The sequence below is a fragment of the Populus euphratica genome, unplaced genomic scaffold, assembly GCF_000495115.2.
Source record: "Populus euphratica unplaced genomic scaffold, PopEup_1.0 scaffold221.1, whole genome shotgun sequence".
Classification (NCBI taxonomy): Eukaryota; Viridiplantae; Streptophyta; class Magnoliopsida; order Malpighiales; family Salicaceae; genus Populus; species Populus euphratica.
The window spans coordinates 221,297-234,540 of record NW_011499927.1 but is presented as its reverse complement, the minus strand read 5'-3'; the positions used below and the strand labels follow the sequence as shown (position 1 = coordinate 234,540).

Below are 13,244 nucleotides of genomic sequence, written 5' to 3'. Positions count from 1 at the left end.
TCTAGATTTCATTATTTTTTCATTGCTACTCATGACCTTAATAAAACACGAATTCATTAACATATTGTCTTTCTCAACAAAGAAAAAACACATTGCCTCTGTCATAAATTTATTCTTAAAAAGTTTGTTAAAAAATAAACAGAATCATAGAGCATATGTTCCAAAAAAATAAATAGAGATTAACAAAAAAAAAAACCATACTTGGTGTGACACGATTTAAGGTCGGGTGTGAGAGATGGAGGTGACTGCTTGACTGGATCTGGAGTTGGACTCTGGAGGTTCGGTGAGCTGGTGTGGTGTGTGTTCTACGATTCAAGATCGAGTGTGACCATGTGAGAGAGGGACGTGGCTGATTGGGGTTTGAAGATGAAGATGGTGGCCAATGGAAGAGGGATATGGCTGACTAGCGTTTGAAGATGAAGATGCTGGGAGAGGGATGTGGCTGGCTGTGGGCTAGTAGATGAAGATGGATTGATTTCGTTACAGAAATGAAATTGTGACTTGTGAGTTGAGGAAGCTGTTCAGCAGCAAGGAGAAGGATGGCTGGAGTAGGAGTATGGATGATAGGGTTAAGAAAAATAACGCAATTTTTTTTTTGTATTTATAGTACCCCTTAAATCGAACTGGAAATTTTTGCAAAAAAATTAATCGGTTTAATCAGTTTTTTTCATTTTGGTTTTTTTGGTTATTTTTTTCTCGGTTTATTCTGTTTTTTGGTTTTTTTGCTCACCCCTAGGTAAAGGGCAGCCACAACTGAAGGGCTGGTCAGATTGCATGCTAGATTCTAAGAACAAAATGTATGTTGGAACCGAAATGCATGCAGATGTTCATGTTTGAAAATTATATGATTCTGTTGGATTCTAAGAACAAATTGTATGCTAGAATTGAAATGCATGTAGATGTTCATGCTGAAATTGTATAATTTTGCTGGATTCTAAGAACAAAATATATGTTAGAATCGAAATGTATATAGATGTTCACTCTTAAAATTGTATGATTATATTGGATCCTAGGACCAAATTATGGTGTTAACAATAAAGTAGTTTCCGTTGCTGAATTATGATGTCGGAAGGGAATTGGTTTTCACTACCGAACTATGGTGTTCTTATAGAATCAATTTTCGCTATTGAATTGTAGTGTCAGCAACAAACCAATTTTTGCTGCCAAATTATAGTACTAGTAGCGAATAGATTCTCGTTTTTGAATTGCAGTATCAACAGCGAATAGGTTCTCACTGCCGAATTGTGGTGTTAACAGAGAATTGATTTTCGCTGCTGAATTGTGGTGTCAACAATGAATCGGTTTAGCAGTGAACCGGTTTCGCTACTGAATTGTGGTGTTAATAACAAATCAGTTTTCACTACTGAATTATGGTGTTAGCAATGAACCGGTTTTCATTGCCGAATAGTGGTGTTCGCAACGAACTAATTTTCGTTGCTGAATTTTTTATCCACAGTGAATCAATTTTTGTTGCTGAATCATGTGATAGCAACAAATTAATTTTCACTACTGAATTTTATGTCACTAGCAAATTAGTTTTCGTTCTACATTTTATACGACCAGCAAACCAGCTTTCATTGTCAATGTTCTACAATAGACCTCCATAATAGAATTGACTTAAAAGCTTGTAATGATTTCATTATATGGTTGTGTAATATATAAAACACATGATTATAAATATGGGTATTCTTGAAGTATGTATGGTGACAAGTTATGTGGTTACTGATTGCAAATATACTGACTCATGATCACTGATGTGTTTAGGTGGTGTAACTGGGATTGAACCTTTGACCAGGTAAGGACACCACAAAGGAGGAATAAATAGGTGACTTCCACCCCTTTATAATGTAACATTAGTTTTTTAAAGTGAATTTATTACAAAGAATCAATCATTATATTATACTAAATATTAATTATCATAAATATTTATATGAGTATTGTGAAGGATTTACAATTATGTTATACTAAATGCTAAACTGTTATGGAATGTTTGTTTGATCTATTGTTATGTCGTACAAAATGCTAAATTGTTACAAATATTTATATAAGTATTATAAAGGATTTATTGTTATATTATATTATAATGAACATTAACTATCATGAATAGCTATATCACTTGTATAAGTATTACGAAGGATCTATCATTGTATTATATTGAATGATAATTGTCATGAATGTTTGTATAAGTAATGTGAAGGATTTATTGTCATGTTATGCAGAATGCTAAATTATTATAGAATGTTTATTTGAGTATTACAAAGAATATATTATTGTGTTACATTGAATGATAAACTACTATGAAATGTTTATTTAAGTATTACAAAGGATCTATTGTTATGTTATATAAAACACTAAATTGTTATGGATATTTGTATGAGTATTATGAAGGATCTATCATTGCATTATACTAAATGTTAATTGTCATGAATATTTACATGACTATTGATTAGTACTTAAAAGTGCATTTTTATCATGGTTTTATATCATTATTTTGCACTTGAAGTATCAATAACTCCTTAACTAAAGCATGTTTTATAATAATATATCTAATAATATAAGATACCTTTAATTTATGGTAAATGTTCATTTTAAATGCAGGCCTATCACATAAATAAAAGGATTGATTGATGACTTTAAGAACTTAAATTGCAAGGGCCAAACGATGACCAAAATTAGAAAAGAGATGTCGGTGCAATCCAAACCGGAACACTGTTCGGTAATTGGGTCATATATGGAGCTATAGATCTCAGATTTAGGTTTACTTTATATGGATGGAAAGGTAAGACATAGGCCTACAACTTTCATATGGAGCCCAAGATCTAAAAAGGCCATTTTCAAGTCCAAATTATTGCAACAACAAAAAAGCCCGAAGTTGTCCTCCAGCCCGAGCACTATTCAGTATTTTGACCATATCTGGAGTTCTAGAAGTCCAAATGAGCTGAATGTTTTACACAAGAAATATGAGACAATTGCCTACAACTTTCATGTTTTCAAGTGGCTCCAATTTTGACGTTATCAATGATGTTTTGGGCAGACAAGAGAAGATAAAGATTGTCACAAAGTCAAGAGTTGGCCACCCACTCATCAATTAGTCATCATATCAATAGTTCCCAATTTTGGCCTATAAAAGGAGGCATTTTCCATGCATTTAGGCATCTTGGTTTCCAGATCAAGATCATGCTTTTCCTTTCTCTCTTTGTATTTTTTGTATTGCTTATGTTTTGCTTTCATTAATATTAAGTTTATGTGTTTCAATTCCTTTTCTTTGCTTTGTTAACTCTTATCTTATTTATGTTCTTATTTTGTTTATTTATTTTTCTTTCTTTCATTATGTCTAGCTAAGTTTATTATGTCAAGGTGAAAAGGTTACACTAATGGTGTAAGAATAAGTATAGTGTAAACTTAATATGGACTTTAATGTTTGATACTAACATGTTTTGTATTTGTTATCTTGTTCACTCTTTAATACTTTGCTTGTTAAATGATTAATCTTGATTTATGTTGTATAACACTTGGTATAACAAATGCTTGGCACTTTCATAGTTCATACTGTATGGTATAACCAACACTTGAGCTATGAAAGGAACTTGATTTGTTGTTAACATAAGTTATAATCATGAATGCTTGACGAGATTTACAAGTATTAGCATTAATCGAATAAGATGACTAATGTAATCATGTTAACAATATATAATCTGATTGGAACCTCCTTTGTGTGTGGTTTCCAATTGAATAATAAGAGTTTATACTATACTTGCTTAACATACCATTAGTGGATCCTCTAACCTTGATATTTGTTATTATCATTGTTTAATCCTTACATTAATATTCTATCTCAAAGTTCTCATCTTTTTCTTCTCCTTCTTTTTCTTTATTATTATTATTACTATTATTATTACTATTATTATTATTATTATTGTTGTTGTTGTTATTGTTATTGTTATTATTGTTATTACTATTATTATTGTTGTTGTTGTTATTATTGTTGTTGTTGTTTATAATTTGTACAATTAACCTCCCTGTGGTTCGACCTCGGTCTTGCTGGGTTATTTATTACTTCGACACTCCTGCACTTGGGAAAAGACATCAATCTTTTTGTCATGTCAACTATTGTGAAGGGTTTATTGTTGTATTATGCAGGATGCTAAATTCTTACGAAATGCTTGTTTGAGTATTACAAAGGATCTATTATTGTGTTACACTAAACGTTAAACCATTATGGAATGTCTGTACGAGTATTACAAAGGGTTTACTATTATGTTATAGTGAATGTTAAATTGTTATGAATCATTTGAATGTGCATTCCAAATGATATATTATCACATTATAATGATTTCATAAACAGCCTATGAAACGTTTAATTGGTTAATGATTAGCTTTGACTAATGGCATCTAAGACAAATGGTTGGATTATGATTGTTGATTAGCTTCGGCTAATGGCATCCTAGAAGAATGACCAGTTATGTTTAATGATTAACTTTGACTAATAGCATCCGAGACAGATGGTCGAGTTATAGTTGTTGATTAGCTTCGGCTAATAGCATCCTAGAAGGATGACCAAAATGCGTTTGATAATTAGTTTTGGCTAAGGGCATCCTAGAGTGATATGCCCAGTTTGAATTCAAGGGTTAGTTTAGGCAAATGGTATTTGAGATAGATGATCAAGTTTGATTATTGTATTTAACCTCAATAATAAAAGAATTATTAAGGGTGGTATTAAGTAAGGAAAGAGAAAGTAAAGAATTGTACTCCTTTGAGCCATAAATAAAAAGTAACATTAATATTCCTTTACTTATCCATTTCTATGTTTTTAAATTACTTATTATGCTTGAAATTATCTTGTGTTGTAACAGGGACGTCACCTCAACAAGGTGCATAAAGAAATATGTTCCATGACTCACTTTTTGAAAAGAATTATATTCGCTTGTTATCAGCATTATGTACTTTATATGAATGAATGTACTAGTTGTATAGTTATCGTTCGATACTTTTGGAATGATTAGTATCAATAGTTGTAATGAAACATTGACGCGAAAGTCTGGACGTGTAAATATGATGTTATGAATTCATGTATGTGGTATTTCTTTTTTGAGGATGTTGTATGCTGAAATCACTTGAGTGTTGTACTACACTAAAAAATAAATTATATTACGATAAACTCTTAAATACCATTGTAAGAATGTGTACATGTGTACTGTCATTATTTATGGGATGTTGATTTGCATTACCCGATGTGAGTTGTGCCTTACAAATGAATGGAACACATTTATAAATTCACATAATGATATTGTGAAAGTATCAATACCCTGATAACAAAAAAAAAAAAACCTGATAACAAAAAGAAAAAAAAAAATTCTCCATCGATTTTGGCTTTGAAAAAGTGGAGTTGTTACATTTCAAGTAATCTGCTAAAATACAAGTTAAACAATTCTATTTATTCTAGGATTCCTAAACTAAAAGGAAAAAACAAAATTACCAAGCATAATATTTAGTTTCATAAACTAAATAGGTAAAAAAAAAAAAACCATAAAAGAAACAAGAAGCATGTCCATCTCTTTAGCTATAATTATTCTAGCACATAACACTAATCACCAGGAATTGTTGGGCTTTAATAAAAATTGACACACACAAAAACGACACAAGAGAAACAAGAAGCATAAGCAACATAGAATTTTGTTAAGTAAGACATCATACAAAAACATTCAAATTTTTATTATTGAATATTCTTTTTTAAGTAGTTTAATGAAATGAAAACTAAACAATTCTATTTATATTAGTTCTAGGTCTATCATGAAGAGGAAGAAGAGTCTTAATAAATAATTATAGATTCATTTTAGGGTTCCTAAACTAAATATAAAAAATAAAATTACTAAGCATAATATTTAGTTTTCGAAACTAAATAGGAAAACAATAAAAACACCATAAAGAAAATAGTTTTCTAAATTAAATAGAAATAAAATAAATTTAAGAAGAAAAATACTTTTATATTAAAATTCTTGCATATTTTCATAATACGTTTTCATGTAATACTCATATGACACTAATCACAATCAAGAAACTAACTCATCTACTATTGTCTCTTTAATGAATTCTCAATTCTAGTAATGAATCTTTGATTACTCTTTATATGATCTTTCATGTGTCTTAACTTTGTCAACTAAAAGGTTAATTTTGCAATCTTTTTTTATATGTTTTTTTTTTCACTGGTTCATTATTGTCTTTTTTTTAAGGAAGCCCTCGTCGTAATTTTCTATATAAGAACGCCCTTTTTTGCGACCACTTTCAATTATAATTATTGCAAGACATAACATTAATCACTAGAAATCGTTGGGCTCCAATACAAATTGACACAAACATAAATAACACGAGAAAGAAAATAAGGATATGCAATACAAAATTCTTCTAAATAGGATCACCACATAAAAACCCTAATTTAAAATTTCATTTCTTTATATTTTTTTAAGTAGTTTGTTGAAATACAAGCTAAACAATTTTATTTATGCTAGTCCTAGGTATATATTGAAGAGGAAAAAGATCCTAATAAATAATTATAGATTTATGCTAGGATTTCTAAAGTAAATAAAAAAATAAAATTACTAAGCATAACATCTAATTTTCTAAACTAACTAGGGAAAAAAAAACAAGGTAAAGAAAAATATTTTTCTAAACTAAATATAAATAAAATAAATGTAAGCAAACAAATAATTTTATCTAAAAATCCTTATACATTTTCATAATATGTTTTGATACAATGATTATATGATAATCATCACAATTAAAAGGCTATCTCCTCAATTTTTATCTCTAAAATGAATTTTCAAAGTTAGCCATGAATCTATTATTACTTTTCGCATGATGTCTCATATTCCTTACCTTCATCAACAAATGATCCAATTCTACTATATGTTTTTTTCTGTTACTAGTTTTGATTGCTTCTTTTTCGAGAAGAGTTTTATCATCCACTCCTACATAAGTAAGCTATGTTTTGTAATCCTTTTCAATTATAATTATTCTATCACACAGCACTAATCACCAGGAATCATTATAATCTAATATTAACTAATATAGATGGAAATAATACAAGAAAGATATGAAGTAAAGAGGTTCGCCTAGGATTGTTTTTGTTTTTATTTCTTAAGCTCATTTTTTTTTAAGTTTGACTCCTTTTATTTTGGTTTTTCTTTGGTTAGATTCGCATTGAATTATTTGATAATCTAAATAAGCTTGATTGTGGTTTTTTTCTATCTTTTTTCTTATTGTTTTATTTATTTATTATTTATTATTTATATTATTTAAAATGTTATTTTAACCAATAACTTTGGACTTGAAATTTTTTCTACATATTATTTTTTTATATAAAAAATTATTATTCCATCCACAGTGAATCGCAAGCAACATATCTAGTGTTTAGTATTCACGTTATTGTTGTTGTTGATGATGATGTATGCAAACCTATTATGATAATTCATTTTTAGTATATGTTGGTAATGAGGTGGGAGTATTCTTAAAAAAAGGTTGTTTTTAAATAAAACTACACTAATTGGTGTATTTTATAAATATTTTTTAAATGATTTTGATATAAAAATATTTTTAAAAATATTAATATTAAATGAATAAATCCTAAATCATCTTTGATCAATTTAGATTTAGGCCTAGTGAAAGAATAAAAAAAATCACATAAAAATAAGTGAAATAAAAAATAAACATGATTTCAAATTTTTACAGAAAATTATAAGCATAATTATTTTCCAATCAAAATTAAGAAAAAAAACTAAATAATACTAAAATTTGATAATATTATCCAAATTTTAAAATAAAAATTAATGTGACATAGAAAAAATTTTGGAACAACATCTATAAACCATGTTTTTTAGTGTGATGATAATTTTTCTGGAATAATAAGAAAATAAGTTTTTATAAATATTGTGAAAATTAATAATATTTTTTTAATTTGGAAATCAATAATTTTTTGGATTTATTTGATCATTTTTGTTTTTTAATTTGAAAATAACAAGGTGTCACATTACTTTCTTCCTATGTCGTATATGCGTGTTAAAAAATTTCTATCCTAGATGGAATGCACAGAATAAAAATCAACAGAAGGACCTAATTTAAAAAATAAAACAGTTCAAGAATAATTAAACTCAATATTGAAAGTTTAGGGACTAATTTTAAATATTTGAAAAGATCAAGGATGATAGAATCATTAGCCTTAAACAACAGGTTTGACTCAATATTCATCAAACAAAAAACAACTCCTACTTAAGGCATAGAAAGCCAAAAGAAAAGAACATTTGTGAGTGTTCGGTCCTGGAAATAGCCAAAAAGAGTTAAAAAAACATAACTCAAAAGTATTACTTCCAATCCAGGTGCCTCAACAACCATTTTTGTTTGTTACTTGATAAAAATTATTTTTAAAATATTTTTTTTATATAAAAAATATGTATATTTTATTTTTAAAATTTATTTTTAATAATAATATGTAAAAATAATATAAAAAATTATTTTAAAATAAAAAATTAATTGTTTATAAAAAGTTACTAGCGCTTGGTTCCTAGGATGTTTTTCTAAACTCTTCAGAACCCTCCAAACTGTCCCTTGTTAATTCTTTCTTGTACACAAAAACCTCAGATTTCTCCCCCTTCCCTCTCCCTTTATCAAACCCCTTTTTTTTATCTCTCTCTGTCTCTCTTCCTCTCTCTTTCTATCACGACAAACTCATATAATAAGCATAACCTTTTACTTTGCCTAAAGGCAGGTTATCATTAGCCTGCCTGCGACTTACGCTATAACTGATGGGTTCGAATGGTTTATGGACTTAGAGATGGTCTCTTGGTTGTTTGCATAGCACCATAGTATTCAAAAATGCTTTCTTTAAGGTTGGTTTTTGTGTTTAATCTTCTGGTTTTATGCTAACTTGCTCTTTTATTGCTTTAATTATCTTTTTCTTCAAATGGGTTCTCATATCTATCAATCTTTATGTGGCAGTTATGGCTATGTTATTGTTTTTGTTCTTTTACTTGTTTTTTTGTTTATTATTATTCTGGGCGTGCGTCTTTTTCTTTATTTCGTCCATAATATTTGCTAGAATAACTTTTCGCTCTTTCGGAAATGTTTCTTAGGAATTTTTGGAGAAGGCATAGGAGTAAAATTCTGATTACAGCAGGTGTTTTAGGAAGTGGGTATTTTCTTTATAGACTATACAATGCTCACGAACAGAGGCTCGCTGATATGGAAAGAGAACTTGCTCGCCAGCGGGCAAATGATGAAGTCATCAAGGCCCAGTTAAGAGAAATTGAATACGGTGTCCACCTCCACCCCCCCTTCTCTTTAATGTTCTGTTGATCCTTATGCTTTAACTTATGATTTGTATTGATAGATTGCAAGCCCATATCGAGAATGTGCAATTAATAGCTGATACAACAACATTGCCTCATGCAATGCAATATTTAAGAAGTAGGATAGCGGAAGAGTTGGACCTTTCTCAGCTCACTGAAAGGCTACAGAAAGGGAAGGGTAAGCCATACACGCTTACCTCTTCAGAGAAACTTGAACTGTGGGACAGACTCAAAATCCTAAGTACGCTGCTACTTATTCTCTTCTGCCTATTCACGGTGCATATGATATATAACTTCTTAGTTTTTCTTTTTTCTTTTACTGCATTTCTATAAGTTTCATTTTAGTGTATTTTTTTCACGGGTGTGGTTCCTCCAGGTTTCACACAAATGGTGGTGTCGCTGTGGGCTGTGACAATACTTAGCTTATATATCAAAGTTCAAGTAAATATTCTAGGAAGACATATGTATATTGATACTGCACGTGGCCTTGGAAGCTCACTTTTACTTGTAAGATCCATTCTGTCTCTGTTCCCATGTTTAAGATTCATGCTCGTACACAACCATCATTTGTCCGAACTATTAGTGTTTCTTGAAGCAGCTTTTGTTAAATTTCCTTTGCATGACAGTCATTCTATCATCTCAGATAGATGTTCTCTGGTTAGTTAGTCCAATGCATTTGACTTTTGTGCTGAAAATCGCCGAGATTCCCTCTAATTGTTATTTGGTTACAGATTGCTATTAGTATGTCAGTTAACAAACATGTTATGAGCTGAGTAATCATAGGGGTTTCTTCAAAGAGCAATTTAGTCCGTGAATGAAGTTTACATTGTGTAACCAACCCAAATACTGTTCTGTTCCTTAATGTTCGTCTTTATTATTTGTGTTGTTAAGCTGCATTGACTTATTTGGACTGTGAAAAGGTTTGTACTCTCAGATCATGAACTAATCCAAAAAGCAGGTTGGGGATCTGCAGATCCGTATTTAGATGTCAGCTGTCACCAAAGTTGAATTACTGAATGCTTGTTGTGTTGAGTGTGGAGACAAAGTCAACCACAAAGCAGCTGGATAGGCACCTAAAGTAGGCTGGATAATGTGCTGAAAACAGGCTGGATAATGTGCTGAAAACAGGCTGGAATAATGGCTGGTTTGTCTGCCATTGTTGCAGGAGCAGTGGCTGAAATGGGGATGTCCTCCCCTCCACCCACATTTTCATGTATAAATAGAGGCATGGGCAAGAGAGAAATAAGTAGCAATACATGTAGTAGAAGGAGATGCCTTAGTGGGTAGCAGCTGCTGCAGTTGTGCAGCAGAGAGATAGAGAGAACTGGGAGTTGAGATGAGGTGTTCCTTCTCCTCCAGATTGCAGTTTTCTCTCTATATAATGAAATGAGTTGCTTTGTCGATGTAGATAGTCGCTGAACCATGTTAAAATGTTGTGTTTTGAGCCTGGACATTAATCACGGATCCTAACACATTGTTTTACTCTTATGCTTCTCGATTATGTTAATGAAGGCATTTATGTCAGTCTAGACTTTAGGCTTGTGGAGAATATTCTGGTTTCGTATAGAAAGAGCTGTATAGTACAGTATATTATGACACTTAGAGGCTGTTTGTTTTTGCATTTAAAATTGCGTTTAGCTTGAAAAAGCATTAAATTGATGCTTTTTTAGTGTTTTCCAATGGTTTTGATGTGTTGATGTCCAAAATAAAAACAAATCTGAAAAAAATAAAATTCTGATGCATTTTCAAGTGATAAACACTTTTGAAAAGCACCTAGCACCTCAATACCAAACACACACATAATGTTTTAAGACTGAAGTCGTATAACCAAGTACATGATCTAAATTCTTGATGTTCTTTAGAATGGAGATCTGAAGTCATTTATTAAGAGCTCACTTCTGGAGAGTATACAATAGCTGGCCTATGAGAACTGATTATCTACCGAGATAGTCCAGGCTTTGGTTAAATTGAATTGTTGATGAAAACAGGTTTTGCTTGTGACATCCTCCACTATGGCTGGGGAGGTGGGAGGCATTCAGAGGAGCTCATTTATTAATTATCATCTGATGTACATAATAGTTAAATTTTTTCTTCTCGAGAAACTGGGATAAGAATAAATAATATTTTAAAATCTTAATTCATGAATAGATTGAATTAATGTGCTGAAGTGGGAGCTTAAGAAATGGTTGGTTTCTGGATGGTTGTTTTGACGGAGGTCTATATTTGTAATTTTGGAGCTGGGACAGCTGTTGAATAATGCCTTTTATCTCTGGTATAGGAATGATGTGATCACTATTTGAGACCCCCATTCAATTCCTATGCGTATTAAATGGCTTTAGAGGTCAATGTTCTTTGTTTTTACTGAAGGTTTCAATCCTCGAGGCATCTTCCATATAAGAAATGTAAGCCTGGTGTTTAGTTTTCCCTACTGTGAGCCCCTTTGTCAATTCCCTTCGCATACATTGTGAAACTGTGTGTCAGCAATTGTATCGGCAGGAGAATGTTTCTGCATGTGTGATGCTGGATAGCGCTGAAAAATGAGGTATGTGATGTCTTACTTTGGAAGGCTGTTGGGATGTGATGATAAAATGAAGGTGTAACTCCTGGCTTTGGAGGCTGTGAGGAGGGGTGAGAATTTATGCATAGAGGAAATAGGAGAGAGAGTTCTTGGGGAGGAAGAGAGGTGAGAATTTGTTTGGTAGAACTCCAGTACTTAATTCATAGTCTTTTTTTAAAATAAAAAATAAAAAATCCCCCTCCCTTGTATCTATATTTACTTAATTTCTGACATGGTAAAGAACATACCTGTTTGCAAGCTATTCCTCAGCAACTCATAAGGTAGTAGCTACTAGCTACTTGTTACCTGTACAAGTGACTATATTTCTGGGTCTTTGCCGGGTTTCATGAGTTAAGTCTGCCTACAATATAATATGCACTCTGATTATTTCTCAATATTTTGTCCAATGGCATGGGATCTGTCAGGAGACTTGCCATAAACATTGGGTGGTATTGGTCCTGAGCTTAATGGATAAATTGTTAAAATGCGTATTGGGTCCTTTTGCTAGGCTCCAGTAGGGATGGAAGATTGTAAAATCTTGTGGCATTTCTACTATGTTTGCCATGCATTAAAGCATTTGGATGGAAAGGAACTCAAGAACATTTGATGAATGTTCTCTTTTGAGGAATTACTTTGGGATGGAATTGTTTCCTGGCCTCTCTTTATGGACTTATGCTTTTGGAGGTTTCTAGAGTGGTCTCCTCAATTGTGCATCAGGATGGATGTGCTATAGTGCTTTGACTTTGTCCTTTTTTTTTTTCTTTTTTCCTTTGATTTTGTAGAGAATATCTTGTTCTCCTTGTGTTTGCATTCCTCTTCTTCCAATACAAATGAAGAAGAACAGGTATTCAATAGTTGACTTGGTATCTTAGATGCAGATGTTTGTTTGAGGTCATTGGCTTGAACGCATAAAATGAAAATATCTCTTGAGCTAAAGTTTTTACCAATAGTCCTGATTCCTCCTCCTTTGGCTGCTTGTGTAACAATGCATCTAAATGGAAAACATTATAGGTGATTAGAGAAGCAATGGGGAGAGGTATTAGTGATTCTTGAAGTTATGCCATCTATGATAATAAAACACGTCTTGTGGTTCTGTTTCTTTCAAGGTTTAGTGATTTTGCCCCTAATGGGTCCTCTGCTTGTCAGTAAGTGAGAATGCTGAATTTTGGATGGTTCAACTGACTTTTTCTGAGTGCTCTGATGTACATGCTGCTTAGGGTGTCATACATCATAGTTGTGGCATTTTTTTCTTCTTATCAGTACTGTCATCTTTGCTACCTCAACTTGAGCAACGCCAAAATGGAGACCTGGGGGGGTGGGGGGGGGGGGGGGGGGGAAATTTCAACCCA

General features: G+C 31.6%; 1 protein-coding gene across 3 annotated transcripts in view; it reads left to right on the top strand.

Moving 5' to 3' along the window:
• Nucleotides 1-8,588: 8,588 nt before the first annotated feature.
• LOC105135768 (peroxisome biogenesis protein 3-2-like) overlaps nt 8,589-13,244 on the top strand; it is a 9,063-nt gene continuing 4,407 nt past the window's right edge. The window contains exons 1-4 of one of the 3 annotated variants that reach the window (XM_011040800.1): nt 8,589-8,879; nt 9,123-9,284; nt 9,380-9,579; nt 9,715-9,845. In XM_011040800.1, coding sequence (XP_011039102.1) covers nt 8,866-8,879; nt 9,123-9,284; nt 9,380-9,579; nt 9,715-9,845 — 507 coding nt within the window. In that variant the 5' untranslated portion in view covers nt 8,589-8,865. The remainder of the gene's footprint in view (nt 8,880-9,122; nt 9,285-9,379; nt 9,580-9,714; nt 9,846-13,244) is intronic. The other 2 variants (XM_011040798.1, XM_011040799.1) reach the window with 2 other exon arrangements.